Below are 20848 nucleotides of genomic sequence, written 5' to 3'. Positions count from 1 at the left end.
TATGGATATACAACAGATGGACAATGGTAAAAGATGCAGCAAAATATATGGAACCCATGGAGGGAGGAAAGGAGGTCCAAAGGTTCAAAAGAACCTTTTATTTTAATGTTTGAAATGGTTAAGTTAAAATGTATAAAATTGTGGGGGAAACCAATAAAAAAATAAAAGAAAGAAAGCACACATATCCCCTCAAAATCCTGGAAAACTGTAATTCGTTAAAGGATCTGGGAATTGTAGTTCTGACAGCTATAGTTCCCAGGATTCTATGGGGGAAGTCGTGGGTGTTAAATGTGCTTCAAATATGTGGTGTGCACACAACTTTAGACCAGACGGTAACTTTCAAAATATATTAGAAATTGCTTTAATTATCACCTAGGCTGTGAATATTTTCTATTGTCATCCGCAGAAGGTATCCAACTCTATGGTAATAATGGTGGATGAGGACTATTAACATGCCTCTTACAGCGGTTCACAAGCTGTGGGTCCCCAGATGTTGTTGGACTACAACTCCCATCATCCCTGAGCTCTGGCCTTGCTAGCTAGGGGTGATGGGAGTTGTAGTTCAACAACATCTGGGGACCCACCGGTTGAGAAAGGCTGCGTCTAGTAGAATGTTACTAGATTGAGCTTTGGTCTGATCTGGCAGAACTTTTCTTAAGTTCTTATTATTCTGCTCAAAGCTGACAGAAAAGTGCACAGAAGTTAAAAGGTAGAATATAAATCACATTTGTGCTACAATATTGTGCACATTTAGCTGGGAATAAGTGTTACTGAAATGAATGGGGCTTACTTGAGTGTGTGTGTGTGTGTGTGTGTGTTTAATGTCTAGACTGTTCAACACCGAAATACATTTAAATGGTGAACAATATACAGTACAATAAAACATTGCATTAAAAACATGGTTTAAACCACAGCATAAGATCTTAAACCAGGCATAGGCAAACGCGACCCTCCAGATGTTTTGGGACTACAACTCCCATGACCCCTAGCTAACAGGACCAGTGGTCAGGGATGGTGGGAACTGTAGTCCCAAAACATCTGGAGGGCCGAGTTTGCCCTACGCCTGTCTTAAACAGTAACATACCGTGTCACAACATATACCCATTTTGTACAACGGGTACGAAAAATAAAAAATAAAAATCCAAACTTAGGGTTCAGGAAAAGTCTGGGCAAAAAGATAGGCTTTCAGGAAGTACCTAAAACTGATAACTGAGGGTTCCTCACAAACTGGAGAGGAAAGAATAGACATGCGTAGGATTCTTCTGCGTATTGTTGACTCCTCAGTAGAGCTGAAGACTTTTCCTGCACATTCAAAACAGTAATTCAGTCCTTTGCACACATGCATACTGAGGTGAAAAGGTGTTTTTAAGTTACAGGTCTCTGTACTTCTATGTACCTGTTTGGTGTATTTGCTTAGGAAGTCTATTCCTGACTTCCTCCAGGACACCTGATAAAGTCTAAAAACAATGATTGCAACAGAACTGTTTAAAGGTATACTCCCATATACCCCAACATTTCTCTGATGAAAATAGGGACGTCCTATTCCATAACAATAATCTTACTACAGTGGTACCTTGGTTCTCAAACGACTTGGTGCTCAAACAACTTGGAACCCAAACACTGCAAACCCAGAAGTAAGTGTTCCAGTTTGCGAACTTTTTTCAGAAGTCGAACGCGCTCTGTTTTGAGTGTTATGCTGAGGTCTGTCTATTTTTGCTATTTATTTTGCGTTTTTGTTTTTGCAGCTCTTTTTGTTTTGTTTTTGTGGAACCCAGTTCAGCTACTAATTGATTGATTGTGTGACTGCAGTACATTGTTTACTGCTTTCATTTTATGGATCAATGGTCTCATTAGATAGTAAAATTCATGTTAAATTGCTGTTTTCGGGGTTGTTTTTAAAAGTGTGGGACGGATTAATCCGTTTTGCATTACTTTCTATGGGAAAGCACACCTTGGTTTTGGAACGCTTTGGTTTTGGAATGGACTTCTGGAACGGATTAAGTTTGAGAGCCAAGGTACCACTGTGTTTATACCCCACACATCTTATTGAGTTGCCCCAGCCACTCTGGGCAACTTTCAACATTAAACATTTAAAAAACCTCTTCCCTATACAGGATTGCCTTCAGACGGCTCAGAGGTTGGATAACTCCATACCCTCCAACATTTCTCTGATTAAAATCGGGGCATCCTGAGGAAAAGCGAGACATTCTGGGATCAAATCAGAAATTGGAACAGCTTCTCTAAATCAGGGATGTCCCCGGAAGATAGGGACACTTGGAGGGTCTTTACTGCTGTCTCATTGAGTGGGGCTCAGGGGATGAGTATGGGATCATGTCTATTGGTCCTGCCCTCTACAAAACACACAATCTTAGACTGGGTGTGAAGTAGAAACATACAGGCCATAGGTATATGAAATGGATGAACAGAATAGAATAGAATTTTATTATTACGGTCACAGACCAGCTCCGGGTCGCTTACAATATCAGGAAAATCATAAAACACAACAGGAATACATTGAATTGCAATTGGGTATAACAGAGACAATTCAGATATAGCGGCAGTTAAATATATATATATTAAATCTTGATCACTAAAATATAACCTAAAATTATCATTTAAAACCTTAATCATTTTGGTGGTACAGCTTGTTCCCTAAGTGTTATGGCAGTCGCACAGAATTTGGCCACCCTTAGCATAATCTCTAGATCCTTGTCCTCTACCAGGAGTTTTAGACATTGAAGTTTGGACCCATCCATCCAGAAATGGATGAACTTCTTCCATCAACAATTCCCTCAATGAGTTTTGTAGGGTTTTGGTTGTTGTTTTTTTTACAAGCCAGGGGGCAGCAAGCGTTTTCAGCAGGCGGCCAGTCCACTGTCCCTCAGACCTTGTGGGGGGCCAGACTATATTTTTTTGGGGGGGGAGGGGAATGAACGAATTCCTATGCCCCACAAATAACCCAGAAATGCATTTTAAATAAAAGCACACATTCTACTCATGTAAGAACACCAGGCAGGCCCCACAAATAATCTAGAGATGCATTTTAAATAAAAGCACACATTCTACTCATGTAAAAACAGGCTGATTCCCGGATCATCTGCGGGCCGGATTGAGAAGGCGATTGGGCTGGATCCGGCCCCCGGGCCTTAGTTTGCCTACCCATGAGTTAGGCATAGTGGGTTCAGTTATTGAAATGTGGAGGGTGAAGATGTTAGTGCAAGGTTCAAGATTCTTACTGTTTTTGCTTTTGGGTTGTTAATGAGTAAAAACTGCAGTTAGATACAGCGAGAGGTGAAAGAATTAGGGTCTTCCTTTCCCCCCACTCCACTGCCTGCTTTTTACCCCCCCCCGAATGATTAAAACAAAAGGACACACATTAGGAGACAGTGAACTTTATTGCAAAACAGATTTCTACTCCTGCCAATTACTCAATGTTAGATTCGGTAGTTGTTTCCAGTGAGTTTTGCATCACATTTATTCCCAGTCCAAATCCTTGATGAGCAGACCTTGTTAACTGCTAATATCATTCTCCAGCCTGTTCACAGGGTGAGAATAAGATACCATGGCACATGTACTTTGTGTGTTGTTGTACCACAAACTGATGTAAATCTTCATGACAAGCTGCTTCATTTTTATAACCTGCTTGAATTGAAACAAGTATTAAATTTTAAAACCCTTAAGCCTGGGTTCCTTCTAGCATTAACTCATTTCCTATAGAAGCAAATACGTTACTAGCCTGTTTCAAATACATTTTGTTTTGTAGCTTTTTGTGTTCTTTTCTTTTTTTTTAATTTAAGAATTTTTATTGCAAAGTTAAATACATCAATACCAAGCCATACATAAAGAATAATATAAAGAAAAAGAAAAAAATAAAGAAGAAAAGAAAAAATGCAAAGAAAAGTAGACAGTAAAAGAATAAAGAAAAGTATAATAACACTTTTTCTGCCATATTGCTGCACTGGCATCATGGTGCGCATGAACGTTCTGGCAGATGCTCTAAAAAGCATCAACAATGCTGAGAAGCGTGGAAAACGTCAAGTTCTCATCAGACCGTGCTCGAAAGTTATCGTCCGGTTCTTAACTGTGATGATGAAGCATGGTTACATAGGTGAATTTGAGATCATTGATGATCACAGAGCTGGGAAGATTGTTGTTAATCTCACAGGCAGACTCAACAAGTGTGGTGTGATCAGCCCTAGATTTGATGTCCAACTGAAGGATTTGGAAAAGTGGCAGAACAACCTGCTGCCTTCACGTCAGTTTGGGTACATTGTGCTGACAACTTCAGCTGGCATCATGGACCACGAGGAAGCTAGGCGAAAACATACAGGAGGAAAAATCCTGGGATTCTTTTTCTAAACTTCTAAAAACAGGCAAACAAATAAATTGTTCAAATAGATTTAAAAAAAAATAAAAAAGGGGGGAAAGTATAATATTTCAATACAATAAACACTATTTTACAAAATAATAGCAATAGACTTCCATCACTCTCGCAAACACTTCCTTTCACATTTCATATTTTATCTGTATTTCAGTATTATTTTCATCTTAATATATAGATAAAGAAGGCTGATCGCCGAAGAATTGATGCTTTTGAATTATGGTGCTGGAGGAGACTCTTGAGAGTCCCATGGACTGCAAGAAGATCAAACCTCTCCATTTTTAAGGAAATCAGCCCTGAGTGCTCACTGGAAGGACAGATCCTGAAGCTGAGGCTCCAGTACTTTGGCCACCTCATGAGAAGAGAAGACTCCCTGGAAAAGACCCTGACATTGGGAAAGATGGAGGTCACAAGGAGAAGGGGACGACAGAGGATGAGATGGTTGGATGGTGTTCTTGAAGCTACCAGCATGAGTTTGATCAAACTGCGGGAGGCAGTGGAGGACAGAAGTGCCTGGCGTGCTCTGGTCCATGGGGTCACGAAGAGTCGGACACAACTAAATGACTAAACAACAACAACAACAACAACAAATGTATATACAGTGGTACCTCGGGTTAAGAGCTTAATTCGTTCTGGAGGTCCGTTCTTAACCTGAAACTGTTCTTAACCTGAAGCACCACTTTAGCTAATGGGGACTCCTGCTGCTGCCACGCCGCCGGAGCACAATTTCTGTTCTCATCCTGAACCTGAAGCGTCTATAACCTGAGGTACCACTGTAATTAATTTGGGCTCTCTTTGGCTCAATTTGGAAATGGCCCAACAAAACAGCCTGGCCCAAGGCTTTTTGTTGCCTGAGGCGAACGACAATATGGTGTTTTCCCTTTCCACATATAGAATCCGATCATACTGATAACTGAATCTTACTTCAGCAGTGGCAATGGGATAGCCTGCTCCCAGGAGAATGAGGAAGGAGAATCTGCTGTCCCTGCTTTCCCCATTTCTCCCACCTGAGCTGAACTCCCTCTGCCTAATGGTAGGGCTGGCTCTGCCTTAGAACAAGCTTCCTCAGACTCGGCCCTCCAGATGTTTTGAGTCTACAATTCCCATCATCCCTGACCACTGGGTCCTGCTAGCTAGGGATCATGGGAGTTGTAGGCCAAAAACATCTGGAGGGCTGAGGTTGAGGAAACCTGCCTTAGAAGAAAGCATTCATGGTGAGTTCTGGCACCTCTTTTTCTTTTTCATGTGGGATGCAAAAATGGGATTGGCTCAGAATGGGGTTGTCATGGTAAAATCCTCTAATTTGAAAATTGTTACAATTGCTGCTTAACGCTTGATGAGTGACAGTTGAGTATATTAACTGAACTCTGTTGCACCATTGCACATGAGGTGACATTTGGTGTCAACATCTGTGACTTATTTTCAGCTGGGTGTTGCAGTTACCAGCTAATGAACATGCATGTGTGAATTCTCTCTCTGTCCCGTCATTTGGGTTTGCTAAAATGTTGACAGGTATGAGAAGTTTCTGCACTCTGGCCATCAATTTGCTTCTGTGCATCTCACCGAGCCAAGACCTGAATTTTAATTTTTCCACAGTGTGGCATTAAATCTCTTCGCTGTTGCAAAGCACAGACAGCCCTGCCATTCCCTTCTGAGTGATTTCGGTTTCAAATGCATAAGATTAGTGCTTGCTCCTTTAACAAAAAAAATCTCCCGATGATCATCGATGTGCATAATGATATGTGATCATTTTTGTCTTGCCACGGAGGCCCTCGCTTGCATGGAATACGTAACAGATTTATTGAATGGAGACTGTCATTACAGACTTGGCCCCAAGAAGGCAACTTCCAACCCAATTTAATTGTGTTACTTCGCTAAGCTGACATTTGAAGTAGATAATAATTTCGTACTGCAGACAACTGCTATTTTAAGGATTACCCATTAGAAGGGAATGGCATCAAGCAGGTTAAAGCGAAGGAATATTTTGTCAGATAAAAATAAATAATATTGATGAAATCAGGGAGGAAAAAAAGATTCCGATTTATTCAGAAGCGTGGAAGAATTCCTGCGCAACTCATAATCAGTATAATGTTTGCATTAAACGTATACCAGGAGCAAATCTGCTCATTGGAAATTTAAAAAGAGAGAGGAAAAACAGAACATGAAATGCTAAGTACTGGAAGGGTAACCAGGTACCGACCAAAGAGGAATGGTTATGTAAATTATGTGAATATTTGGAACTGGCCAAATGGATGGATATAATAAGACTAAAGCCAGTGAATACAGTCAAGAAGGAATAGAAGTGCTTGAATGATTATTTAGAAAGACAAGGTTCTAATGTAAAAAATTTCCTGTGTCTAGAATGAGCTCGTGAATGGAAAAGGGGAAACATAAATACAGTGGTACCTCAGGTTGAATACGCTTCACGTTACAGACTCTGCTAACCCAGAAATAGTACCTCGGGTTAAGAACTTTGCTTCAGGGTGAGAACAGAAATCGTGCTCCGGCGGCACAGTGGCAGCAGGAGGCCCCATTAGCTAAAGTGGTGCTTCAGGTTAACAACAGTTTCAGGTTAAGAACAGGCCTCCGGAACAAATTAAGTACTTAATTCAAACCACCCCAAATTTGCAACCCATTTGGTGGTATTCAACTAAGTTTTACCTGGAGTTGACCCATTGGAAATACTGCTCTTGAATACCACCCATTGTTATATATGCTTATACACTGCCTAGAATACATTGCTATGTGACTCTTATAAGCCAAGAGTGCATAGAATCTCAGCTGTAGTTCTTATCTGGAAGTTTTAACCTTCTGCATCTCTTTCATAGGAAAATGATCCGAAGGAAATTAGGAAAAATACTTTAATGTTTGCACTATTTTATATCAGATCTCCAATGCATGATAGCAACAACAAAGTTTAAGATGTTTCATATGCATGTGTTTAAGTTTTCTACTTTGTCTGTATATTCTCACTTAAGCCACTCTTATGAATTCTGCTTGCAAGATCTTAAGCCTTGTGTCGTTTGCATCTTATTTGATTTGCAAAGAGACAGGGCTCTAGTAAAGAGCTCCTTTTTTCAGTGAAGCACACTTCTCAGGTTCTGTCCTGCAAGGATTATTACAGCTGAGAGCAACACAATACAGTCTCTCGCCATAGCCTCACAAATTGTGAGTCACAATACAAAGGAATAGCCCAATGAACACACTTCATGAGCCCAACATAGAAGCAATACATGAAAAATGAGACAACTGTAAGGTCTGTGTATATGTGCAAGGGAGTAGGGGGGGTGATTTTCATCATTCCCCAACCTGCTGCCTTCCAGATGTTGAATTCCAACTCCCATCAGTCCCATGGCTAACGCTGGAGGGCACCTGGTTTGGAAACACAGGTTTGGCATACAAGGATCGGCTCAGAACAACAGACGTTTTTCATTATTTGGAGCCATTGTTTTGTGGCATATGGATCAGGTTTAAGTTCCTTGTAAGTCCCCGAAAGCTGTGTTTTAAAAACCAAGTTCATGACTAGGTTTTTCTGCTTAATAGTGGCAGAAATGTGGCCTGTATAAATGATAATGCATTTTCATATAAAAAATATAATGGTTCTATTTTCAGTGACTTCTGTTGTAACATTCTGTGGGCAACAGTTCAAGTATGTCTAAACAAGAAAGATAATGTCCTCTCTACAAAACAGTGCAGCATTTGTAGGGCAAAGAGGAGGTTGTTAACGGCAGGCGTTGAGATCTGTAAATCTCTTTCATGCCATAAACAACACATTTTCATGTTGGCACAATGTTAATGTGACTGAAAGACCTCTCATTCCTCCTGTGGTACTAACAATGGCTTCCTTACATACATCTAACAGCACGCCAGTGGCATTTCCTTACAATAACTTTGCAAGTTTTAGGTAATAATATTGTCCACATGTAAAACAATGGAAATGAAAGTCCAGAAAGGATAAAGCCGCTTGTTTCCAAAAAGTTCTCCAGGCATGGATACCAAAATGGTTAATGAAGTATACCTGTAGTGATTTATGTTGAAAATTATAATCTCAGAAGCCCCTTTTCAATGCATACTAATGGGACCTCCAGACTGTCGCTGTTTTGTGGGAGGCATTCAAGTGCGTACTGGATATGTTGGTTTGCATAGTTAAACTACATTGAAACACTCTTGTCCCAGGACATCTGAAAAACAACCCCTAAACCCATACTTTTTCTTCTTCTTTTTTTGCAGTTAGGAAAATGACATTGAAACACAATGAAAAGTTTGAGGTGCACAAAGGATTATCAAGAACAGAGGCGCCAGGTTTTCCCCAAGGTCAAGGGACATGCATCTGCACGTGTGCGGGTCGCGTTTCACCGCTTCCACGCATGCGTGTGACATCATTTTGAGCGTCTGTGCATGTGCGAGCGGCGAAACCCGGAAGTAACACTCTCCGTTACTTCTGGGTCGCTGCGGAGCGCAACCTGAAAATATTCATCCCGAAGCTACTTCAACCCGTGGTATGACTGTATAGAATAAAACATATCAATAACAACAGGTTGTTGTTGTTGTTGTTGTTGTTGTTGTTGTTAATTCAAAACCAGTGGAAATCAACAATAAGCGAAAGACAGATTAAAACACAAGCCACTTCTGCATGTTTGGGTAGGTTTGCTAAACGAAAAGGTTTGAAGTAGGTGCCAGACGTCATCCCTCAGCCCAAACCATCCCTCAGGTGAAAAGCAGGTGGGATCATTCTGAGCTCCCCGGAGAAAGGACTGAATAATGAAATGCAGTAAGAAAAATCATAAATGGTTCCATGACTGCACATGCACACACATGTACACAGAGGTGTGTGCGCGCACAGGTAGAGTATCTATCCAAACTCAAGTGGGGCTGAGGCAAATCTTGCTGCAACTGCATTTCCCCTTCCTGCTTAACTGGCTCCTTTAACAAAGAGAGAAACTAGGCTGCTATGGCTTGATGTGATCTTAAACTCATGCTCAGTGCTAGTCATCATTCCATTGTCCTCCAGGTTACGCATTACTTGATTCATCATTTGCTCTGTCATCTCCCTCAGCATGCAAGTCAAGCCAGAAAATGCAGTATGTCTTTACCTCTTCCTGCTCCTCCTTCCAGGAACAGCAATAAAATATGTCACACCCCAAGGCTGTTTGTTCCATCAGTGCCAATTTACTCTCCCCCACCCCTTTCCCCCCGCCATAGACTAGCAAGATGTTTCATATAAGGAATGTACAGCCATCTCGTGTGTTATATTTTGAAACCATGGGTACAGACGGTTTGCCCAAAATCTCAAAGGAGAATTAAAATCAAACACTGTCAGGTCAAATGCATTTTAGACATAATCTTTGGGCAGATCGAAACACCTACATTTAAAGCACCTCTAACACGCATTCAGAGCGCTTGACTTCCCCCAAAGAATCCTGGGAGTTGTAGTTTGTTAAGCATTCTGGGCATTGGCCATCACTGCAATAAATCCTAACCCCCAACAGCAGAGCACAGCAAGAGTTAGGATTGCACTGTTAATGTAGTTTTTGGAGAGTTGCTTTGTGACGACAAAGTTTTCCCTTCCTTCTTCTCTAAAGCCCTGGAAACCAGACTGAACACCTGGGATGTATTTATTACAATGCACAACTGAATACTGTTCTATATAGGCAGGAACATACATGCAGGAAACCCAGCCAGATGGGTGGGGTATTAATAATAATAATAATAATAATAATAATAATACCCACCCCTAAGGTGGAAAAGTGGACTGTACCACATCAGACTGCAAGAGTGGGGTGCTGTTTTCAAATGCTGCCCAACATTTTATTTATCTATCCATCTATTGCATGTCTATACCACCCTTTCTGCAAACAAGAAAATAATAATAATAATAATAATAATAATAATAATAATAATAATAATAATAATACATTAATAATAGTACCGTATTTTTCACTCTATATGATGCACCAGACCATAAGACACACCAAGTTTTTGGAGGAGGAAAACAAGAAAAAAAATATTCTGAATCCTAGAAGCCAGAACAGCAAGAGGGATCTCTGCACAGCGAAAGCAGCAATCCCTCTTGCTGTTCTGGCTTCTGGGATAGCTGAGCAGCCTGCATTCACTCCATAAGACGCACACACATTTCCCCTTACTTTTTAGGAAGGAAAAGGTGAGTCTTACAGAGCAAAAAATACGGTACTTCTTATTGTTGTTTTATTGTTTTTATATTATATTTATATTTATTTCCCCCTGACAGGACTCGAAAGACTCCCTATAAATCAAGCACGCACATCAGGGAGAGGATAACTCTCTGCTTTGCTAACTTTCTATTTTCAGGGAGATTTAAAAAATAATAATAATAATGCAAGGGCACCTTCCCAGGGGCGAAACTAGGACCCAGTTTGACACACACACACACACACACACACACACACACACACACAGGCTGGGGGCCTCAATTGCGCCCCTCTGGATGCTTCACCTGGGGCAAAAAAGCCAGCTAGAACCCCCCCCCCCATAGCTATGGCACTTCCTTCCCTACCTGTTGTCTGAAAAGACATAGTGTATTTTACAACCTCATCACTCTGATTCCTCCTTTCTGCCACATTCTGCTTCAGGCCTGAACCCTCAAAGCTGCATGGAGACATGTGCATTGAAATGGATGGAAAATTACAAACAGGACTTTCCCTGGGTCGTTTTGGCATATCAGAAGACAGCAACAAATGGAATTAGAAAACAAGACCATTTTGCTGGCGTAGAGCAATATAAGGTTTGTCTCCTTGCAGCCTGAGAACACAATGCTTCGCTTCAAAAAAGTGAACAACATTAACTAAACAGGCTGCCAATATCCCTTCACAGTTGACTGCTTTGGTATTTTATTTAAACTTACATGCGGTGCAACTGTGCGCAGTGGATGACATGGCCGGCTTATGAAGGATTACTGATTAATGAGTGACAATGTAGGTACATGCAAGGAGAGCTTCCTCTGAGCTTTTGTGAATGCCAAGCTCACCTAGGAGCTAAATTCAATTGCTAGCATTGATTTTGTCAAATAACCTATCTGCAGCTATATGAAGGAAGCTCGATCACAACAGGTTTCCAGTCAGGAGATAAACTAAAGTTAACTTAAGTGCCATGTGCGGCAGCCCAAAGGGAAATTACAATCAATCAAAGGCTAGCTTTTTCCCCTTCTTGTACCTGTTCCTTGTTTTGCGTCCAAAAAGAAGGAGCTTTTGGTCTGATCCCAAGCCCAGTGAAATCAGCAAATTCTTCCACGTAGCTGAACTACGTGAGGCAAAGTATAATTCTATAATGGGTGGATGGTTCTTGTCCTAAGGGAGCCAAAGGCAATGAAAGTTGGAGCCAGAAAAATGGTATCAAAACTAACCTGCTCCAATTTCCCATCATGTCTTACAATTATCAATCTTATACAGGCCTAAACAGAAATAGGGATGAGCAAGTCCTGTGGTACCGTGGTTCTCAAACGCCGAAAACCCAGAAGTGTTCCGGTTTTCGAATGTTTTTCGGAAGCCAAACATCTGATGCGGCTGTCGGCTGTTGTTTCTGGGGCACCTGCACCAATCAGAAGCTGCGCCTTGGTTTTTGAACGTTTCAGAAGTCAAATGGACTTCTGGAATGGATTAAGTTTGGAGCTTTTGTTTTTGCTATTTATTTCGCATTTTTGAGCCTTTTTTGGTTATTTTGTTCTTGTGACTGTGTAGAACCCAGTTCAGCTACTGAATAATTGTGTGGCTGCGGAAATGGATAAAAGCCCCCCATCCAAACAATGACTATCATCGGTGCAGGTAAGATAAAAAAATAATTTTAATTTTTATCATCTACAACACTGTCTTATTTATTTTATCGTACAGTACATTGATTATTGCTTTCATTGTATGGATCAATGGTCCTGTTAGATAGTAAAATTCATGTTAAATTGATGTTTTAGGGGTAGTTTTTAAAAGTCTGGAACGGATTAGTCCATTTTGCATTACTTTCTATGGGAAAGTGTGGCTTGGTTTTGGAACGCTTTGGTTTTGGAACGGTCTTCCAGAATGGATAACGTTTGAGAACCAAGGTACCCCTGTATGTCCATTTTGGTATCTCCCATTTTCTCAGTCTTAAATTCAGTTCTCCACATTTCTACATCAGCTCATTGTTGCTATTTTTTAAAATCATCATGAAAATTCATCAACGTTTTAGGGCAAATTTCTTCTCATATACACATTCTTCTAAGTTGCTTTCGCTAATATGTGCATACTCTACAGTAGCATATGCATCTTTATGCATATTACTTGGCTGAAGAACTACATTGCAAAAATTGGAGCAGCACAAATCTTGAATGATAGCCAATGATAGATTCATAGAATTGTAGATTTCGAAAAGACCCTGAGGGTCATTTAGTCCAACCCCTGTGAAATGCAGGAATCTTTTGCCTGATGTGGGGCTTGAAGCCATGGTCCTGAGATTAAGAGTCCAATCCTCTGCCCATCTGTTAGGATTGACATCATGTTTCAAAAAGTGTGAATTAGGTAACATCACCTTTAAATGCAAACTGGGTCCAATTTAGCCATCCTTAGTCAGAGGGGTTTTAGGAGTTCTTCTCAGTAAGCATACAAAGGATATTCCTTTACAAAAGCAATACAAAAGGCAATGGAAGTTGGAGCCAGATTCCAATTCAAAAGCAAGTACAGGTCATTCCTTTCTGACTTTAGTCTCTCTCTCTCTCTCTCTCTCTCTCTCTCTCTCTCTCTCTCTCTCACACACACACACACACACACACACACACACACACACTGCACAAGCCTACCAATTTGTTATCAGACAGTTGGGTGAGAGACTTCATTGGCCCAAGCCATTAAAAAATGGTAAAAGGACTCCTGGATGGTTAAGTCCAGCCAAAGGCGACTATGGGGTTGCAGCGTTCATCTTGCTTTCAGGCCAAGCTAGCCGGTGTTTGTCCACAGAAAGCCGCCGAGACCACATAACATCTGAGGAAGCTGAGGAAGTTCCCTCTATCCTCTCCTAGTAGTATATGGAGAGCTTGCCACTTGGAGTAAAGGTTTGTGTATGTTAATGTTCCCAACCAGAGGAAAAGCTCAAATGGCTTATCAGTGAATCTTGTGAATTCAGTGCCATGTGACTTAGGAAGAGATCACGCCTCTGGGCATATGCAGAATGCCTTTTCTTCCCCAGTAAGTAACCACCACCACACATATACATTTCGGATTGAAGAAAGGAGTTCTTCAGGTCTAGGGACATAATCCTTGAAACCCACACACACACGTGTGTGTGTGTGTGTGTGTGTGTGTGTGTGTTTAAAGCAAAGCAAAACACTGAGCAATGATCCCATCCCAAGAGCTAATGATGGGTTACAGGGGCACACGACATGAAAAGGCTTGTCTTTTCCTGAAGGCTCACTATCCAAATTCCAACATTATTAGCATAAATGAGTTACCACTCCCTTCATAATCGAGCACAACCCCCCACCCAGAAAATTCTTCCACCCCATTTTGTGATCTGGAAATTCCACAAACCCAGAACAATATTTTAAATGCAGTCTGTGGAGCAACATCTGTCTCTGAGTAGCATTTCCCGCATTCCTGACCTTGGGCTCCCCACAGTTCTCTTTCGTTTCTCTGCAGGCTCCTTCCTGAACTACTTACATCTTGCTTATTATTTCCCAGGCTTCTCCAGAACATTATCCTTAATCCCTCCAGTTTTCTGTTTAATGTCTCCATCCTTGGTGGCCATATCTCTGAAGTGTTCCTCACTGTGAAGGCAAAAGGGAAGCTGCTTTGGTCTTTTCCCAATACTTGGCAAACAAATGAGACTCCATTAATTTGGGTGCTCTTCAACAGCAGAGACACCAGAGAGATAAGCTGCACCAATATTTCATCCCCCCCCCTTCATAACTGCTACCATCTGACAGATTCTACATCCAAGACTCCCCCAGCCTATCTCACCTGAACTATGTCTATCCACACTAACATCTGGGTGCATGGTATCGGCTCGCATCCTATGGTGAAGTACATCCAGAGCCATATACTGTATTTTTTGCTCTATAAGACTCACTTTTTCCCTCCTAAAAAGTAAGGGGAAATGTGTGTGTGTCTTATGGAGCGAATGCAGGCTGCGCAGCTATCCCAGAAGCCAGAACAACAAGAGGGATTTCTGCTTTCACTGCGAAGTGATCCATCTTGCTGTTCTGGCTTCTGAGATTCAGAATATTTTTTTCTTGTTTTCCTCCTCTAAAAACTAGGTGTGTCTTGTGGTCTGGTGCCTCTTATAGAGCGAAAAATATGGTATATGCAGTGGTACCTCTGGTTAAGAACTTAATTCATTCTGGAGGTCCATTCTTAACCTGAAACTGTTCTTAACCTGAAGCACCACTTTAGCTAATGGGGCCTCCTGCTGCCGCCGCTGCATGATTTCTGTTCTCATCCTGAAGCAAAGTTCTTAACCCGAGGTACTATTTCTGGGTTAGCGGAGTCTGTAACCTGAAGCGTCTGTAACCCGAGGTACCACTGTATATATAGGATTCTACTTAATGGTTCCAACAGCTGACTCCGGCACTTGGCAGCAAATATGTTTGCCACGAAAGGATGCCAAAGAAATTGTGCAGGCCGAATCTGGAAACGAGCCAATGGTCACGTGAGCAATGCACACGCAACATCACACGCACACGCCGAACTGCAGACAGATCTGCTCTGTTCCAGAACTGAAACTGCTCTCTTTTCAAAACATCAGTTTGAAGGCTTTGCTTTGAAAGATGCAAGTCTATCCTACTCAACAGTAGTCCGGGCTGCTTTTAAAACGTCGAGGTACTGCGTGTCTGATGTTTGCTCTAGACTTCTGCATCTGCTACTTATGTGTTTACAAAGCACGTTGATAAATATAGTTAAAATGAAGATGTTTAATGTGCCCCCCCCCCGACGCCGCCACAATATACCTGTGTTGAATTTACACTTCGATGCGAGCACAAGTGTTATAAAATAAGCTAGAGCCAGCAGGCTTTCCTGACACACAGGCTATGTGCTGAATGCAGATGGAGTCTGTCACATTCAGTTGCCTCCAGCTGTTGTTTCTTTGTCTGCCTACCCCAAGTCCAGGATGAAGGAATTTCAATGATCTCTGTTGAAAGGGGCCATACTAACAGGACTTCCTATGCAGCCGGCTTTCATTTCCCTCTGCTTTTTGCACACAAAAGATGAGCTTGTCAGTGCATAACCATTTCCATTGGCCGATTCAGAAGCTGGGGAGAGGGATGGAAAATAACGATGTGAGAGGACCCATTTCATGCTACCTTCAAATAACTTTTTGAGCCAATTGTCTGGCCGGGAGAAAGAGAGCCCTACCCTCAGCATCTGTGGCTGAGCGATACAATGTCCACCATATAACGTAGCCTGATTTCTGAAGAAATGTTTCTTCCTTAATCCTGCTCCACATTAAGAGTGTTAACTGGTAGCAGTATGATATTCAGTGAGTGGAGAAAAAGCTCCCTTTTTATTTCGTAGAGTCTGAGAGTGTTTTATCACTGTTAAGTATGCTAGCTGACAAATATATCAATGGCTTCCATTGGAGAATGAGCCGCCATTTACTTGGGGCCTGTTCACACTGGGAAAGTTGCAGCTCAGTCGTTGCAAGAGTTCCTGACTACCCACATGTACAGCTTGCTTCATTGCGGCCTTCTCCTGTTTGGTTATGTACCCATGTGCTTGACTGTCTGCAGCATAAATTTCACTGGGTGGAAACAAATGCAGAACTTTTAAAAGAGCCTAGGAAATAATAATAATAATAATAATAATAATAATTTATTATTTGTACCCCACCCATCTGGCTGGGTCCCCCAAGCCACTCTGGGTGGCTTCCAACAAAACACTAAAATACAATAACCTATTAAACATTAAAAGCTTCCCTAAACAGGGCTGCCTTTAGATGTCTCTTCTAAAAGTTTGGTAGTTATTTTTCTCTTTGACATCTGATGGGAGGGCGTTCCACAGGGCGGGCGCCACTACCAAGAAGGCCCTCTGCCTGGTTCCCTGTAACTTGGCTTCTCGCAGCGAGGGAACCACCAGAAGGCCCTTGGCGCTGGACCTCAGTGTCCGGGCAGAACGATGGAGGTGGAGACGCTCCTTCAGGTATACTGGACCGAGGCCATTTAGGGCTTTAAAGGTCAGCAGCAACACTTTGAATTGTGCTCAGAAATGTACTGGGATCCAATGTAGGTCTTTCAAGACTGGTGTTATATGGTCTCAGCAGCCGCTCCCAGTCACCAGTCTAGCTGCCGCATTCTGGATTAATTGTAGTTTCTGGGTCACCTTCAAAGGTAGCCCCACGTAGAGCGCATTGTAGTAGTCCAAGCAAGAGATAACCAGAGCATGCACCACTCTGGCAAGACAGTCCGCGGGCAGGTAGGGTCTCAGCCTGCGTACCAGATGGAGCTGATAAACAGCTGCCCTGGACACAGAATTGACCTGTGCCTCCATGGACACCTGTGTCGAGTTCATGGGGTGTGCATTTGTGTGCACACAGCATCCCCTGGCATACTTTTGAAGGAAGAGTCTTCTATGCAGACTGCAGCCACCTGATATTATGAAGCAAGCATGGCGGAAAACTGTCACCATCGCCACAAAGGTAGCCACTTACTCGATCTGACCTTGGAGAATTTATTCTGCAGTTTGATGCTTGTTGTGGCTGTTGTGGCTGGTTCCTGCTGGAATCAGCCTGGAGCAGCGAGCTCTGACCTCCTTCGTGACCTCTGCTTTCCTCCGTTTTCATTCTTTAGCTATTTTCCATGCTACAGTATGTCTGCCTTTTTGCTGGCTTGTCTGCTGCCTTGATTCCCCATTAGTTGGCAAGAACAGGGGCAGATGGCAGCAGGTGGTTACAACAGAGCTGTCACACTCTGCTTTAGCTGGAATGCAAAAGGGCTGCATAGTTGTGCCCGACTATTGTACTGCTACTGGGCTGTGGCCAGTCTGTTCTCAGTACAAAAAGAACCCGCAATCCTGTAGAAGTACAAATTACTGAGATTTGAAAAGCTATACTTTCCTTGTATCAGAACCTACCGACAATTTCTTTTTCTAAGCGAGGAAAAATCCTCTGTTGCTTGCCTGCCGTCCAGCCTATTAAAATAGTGCACATAAATTTAAACCAGGTGTACAAAGAAGACAAAAGAATGTTATGAATGTAGCCTTGCAAAATCAGTTGGAAGTATCTACAGTGCTCCGTTGTGCGACATACAAAGGGAATCCAGATCTTCCTCTTTCCTTCTTTGTTTATTTTCAATCTGCAATTACACATCAGATTTTCCGGAAAGATAAATTTATACAAACAAGAAAGAAAAGGAGGAATTGTATAAATGGGAATGATGGACATACAAAAAGAGCCTTGTGTGCTTGCTAGCATAAGGCAATCTGTATTTCATTAATAAAAATGAAGTGGTTTGAATCCTTTCTCAGCTCTTCTGTATTATTGGATAAAATATCTTTGGCAGCCTCTTCTCGCCTGGAGGAAGAGTAGCAAAATCCAACAAGGGACTAATAGATAAGATGCAAAGTACTAAAATCTTGTTCATGATTGCTGGAGGTGCTTGGCGATGCGTTTCGTGGTTCAAGGAGGCCTCTGCTTTTGTTCATGCATCTTTCTACAGCACAGAAACTCATCTGAAATCTCCATCTGTGCTGATTCCCCACCAGTTCTCCCACCCCACTCCCATCATGCTGGGGGTGCACATTTCCAAAACACGGTTGTCATGCTTCCACATTCATTACACCTTCATATGACAGTGTCAGTTAAAAAGGGAGCGTGTAGATCACCATGCAAAAGGGAGGGGGAGTAGTAGGTCCCACTCAACACACCGTACAATCTGAAATATATTCATGTTGCAGAAAATGTCTGTAATCTGGCGAACGTTAACACGCACACATGAATGCTGGTAATCACAAGCAGGTGTTGTGGAAGTATGCAAAACTCAGACCTGCACTAGCACATATTGACAGCCACCTAGATGTGATTGTTGGTGTTTATTTGTCCATGTTCAAAAATGGGAGAAAGGCAGCTGTGCCACCCTGTTTTGCATTGTTATATCTATTTCAGAATGTATTCTTCTGGATCTGCCAGGGGTGGGAGCTGAATGGATGGAGCACAGTCTGATCACTCCTGCTTCAAATAGTTTAGGTGATCAAGTTCTCTGTTCTGAATTTTGAGGTGTGTGGTGAGTTCTATTTTCTTGGGTTTGTGTTGATCCCTCTCTTGCAATTGGTTTTACCTTATACTGTGCCTTTTAATTTTTTTTTACCTATGTCTTGTAAGCTGCCCAGAGAACTCTGTTACAGATCAACATACATGCATGCATTCAAATTCCAGAAGTGATGCTATGGGACTGTCGCCCTGCACCATGGTAACTGAGCTACAGCATTCTGGATGGTCCCAGTTTGTTCCCTGCATCCTTCAACATCCATATTAAAATGCTAGGAAACATCTCAGGAGTTGCCTGAGCAAAGCAGGTGACACTTTCTGGACACGAGTAGCGCTGTGGTCTAAACCATTGAGCCTCTTGGGCTTGCCCATCTAGTGGTCAACAGTTTGAATCCCCATGACGGAGTGAGCTCCTGTTGCTCTGTCCCAGCTCCTGCCAACCTAGCAGTTCAAAAGCATGCCAGTGCAAGTAGATAAATAGGTACCACTGTGGTGGGAAGGTAAATGGCTTTTCTGTGTGCTCTGGTTTCCACCATGGTGTTCCGTTACACCAGAAGTGGTTTAGTCATGCTGGCCACATGGCCCAGAAAGCTGTCTGTGGACAAACGCCAGCTCCCTCGGCCTGAAAGCGAGATGAGCGCCACAACCCTATAGTCACCTTTGACTGGACTTAACTGTCCAGGGGTCCAGTTTTTTTACTTCCTGGATCCAGCCAGACCTATTCCCTCCGAAGAGCAATGCAACGTATCCAGCCCATTTTGTCTGTGAATACACTGGTCCTCATTCCATTGCCTATCCAATTTGTTGGACCAGAGGTTGAACAGGCACTTGAAGAAATGTTCTATCATATCTATGAAGCTGAGGAGACATGGCTTACTTTGCCAATGAATTAAATCGATAGTTGTTTATATGCAGCAGTAAAAAAACAACTCATCGACTTGCGAAGTGCCATCATCTTGCTGCACTGATGCAAATACCACTCCAAAGCAAATGGGACCTCTGCTGCTGTATCACTTTGAGAGTGAGCTTGTCTTTCACCTTTGCATCTCTAGGCTGAGATCCAAGTTCTGATACAAGCATTGTAAATGACTTGCAGTGGTTCCATCATACGATGGAATCTAATCAATAAATCATATGTCATTTGTTATTGTTCCACCTGTCATACAGCTATATTTCACTGTCTGCATTTGCAGTGTTTAAGGGTTTTTGTTGTTATTGTACCTTTTCCACCTCATTAGCTCCGCATTAAAGTGTGGTTATTCTCAGGTCAGAGTAATTGGGGGGAAATCAAATTCCATCTGTTTCTGCCAAAAGTGAGAAGCAGAATGAGGTAATTCAAGAGGAACTTTCTATTGCTTGGATATCTTTGCCCCTGTAGAGCATTAACACCTCCCCGAGTAGAATAAACAAATGAAAAATAAAAAATCCCCATCTTCGCCCAAATTATGAATGCCCCATTTCTCCCAGTATATGACAATTCAGTTCCTGTTTTTAAAAAACCTTCTGCAACATCTTCAGTTTATGAGCTTTCTAACAGGCATCTAGCACATAAACTTGATTCAGAATGGAAAATGGATCTCAGTTAACAAAACCATGTAAAAACACCACTGTAATAATTTATTCACCCCCCCTTCCTCACTTGATTTTGTTGGTTTGGTTGGTTTCTTTTTTAAATTCTCACAGATTTTCAAATAAACTTATGCTCTCAGATTAGAAAATGGAAAGTGGATTAATTTTAGTCTATGTCTATTTACTTGTCCTCCTGTGTTCAGAGAGGAGTTCCTCCTATTCAGACCTGTCCTGGAAAGTTCTTATTTATTTAATATAAAGCAAAGTTACTCACTTTGCTTTTGGGGATGCGGGTAAAACCTCAGTGCCTAGGACTTGCTGATCGCATGGTCGGCGGTTCGAATCCCCGCGGCGGGGTGAGCTCCTGCCCACCTAGCAGTTCGAAAGCACCCTTAAGTACCGCTTTATAGCGGGAAGGTAACGGTGTTTCCGTGCGCTGCGCTGGTGCTGGCTTGCCAGAGCAGCTTCATCACGCTGGCCACGTGACCCGGAAGTGTTTACGGACAGTGCTGGCTCCCGGCCTCTTAAGCGAGATGAGCACGCAACCCCAGAGTCGGTCACGAATGGCCCGTACGGGCAGCAGTACCTTTACCTTTACCTAAAGTTACTCACATTGTGGACCCAGAGCAAGAGGCTGCTTTGGTGAACTGGTTAACACACACTTATGTGGTAAAGCAAAAGTCACCACAAACTGAAAGGTGGAGC

At 42.3% G+C, this 20848-nt stretch overlaps 1 protein-coding gene across 1 annotated transcript; it reads left to right on the top strand.

Moving 5' to 3' along the window:
- The first annotated feature begins 3942 nt into the window (after positions 1–3942).
- On the top strand, positions 3943–4399 carry LOC310687466 (small ribosomal subunit protein uS8). Its single transcript, XM_083462532.1, has one exon. The coding sequence runs from the start codon at positions 3967–3969 to the stop codon at positions 4357–4359; it is 393 nt and encodes a 130-aa protein (XP_083318658.1). The 5' UTR covers positions 3943–3966; the 3' UTR covers positions 4360–4399.
- Positions 4400–20848: the final 16449 nt, after the last annotated feature.

Source organism: Podarcis liolepis (genome assembly GCF_965112155.1).
Source record: "Podarcis liolepis genome assembly, chromosome: 10".
Classification (NCBI taxonomy): Eukaryota; Metazoa; Chordata; class Lepidosauria; order Squamata; family Lacertidae; genus Podarcis; species Podarcis liolepis.
Note: the sequence above shows the minus strand (reverse complement) of the source record. Positions and strands in the feature narration are given on the sequence as shown.

Bases quoted from the DNA above. Each gene is read 5' to 3' on its own strand.
- LOC310687466 (XM_083462532.1), top strand. From the start codon at position 3,967: ATGGTGCGCATGAACGTTCTGGCAGATGCTCTAAAAAGCATCAACAAT.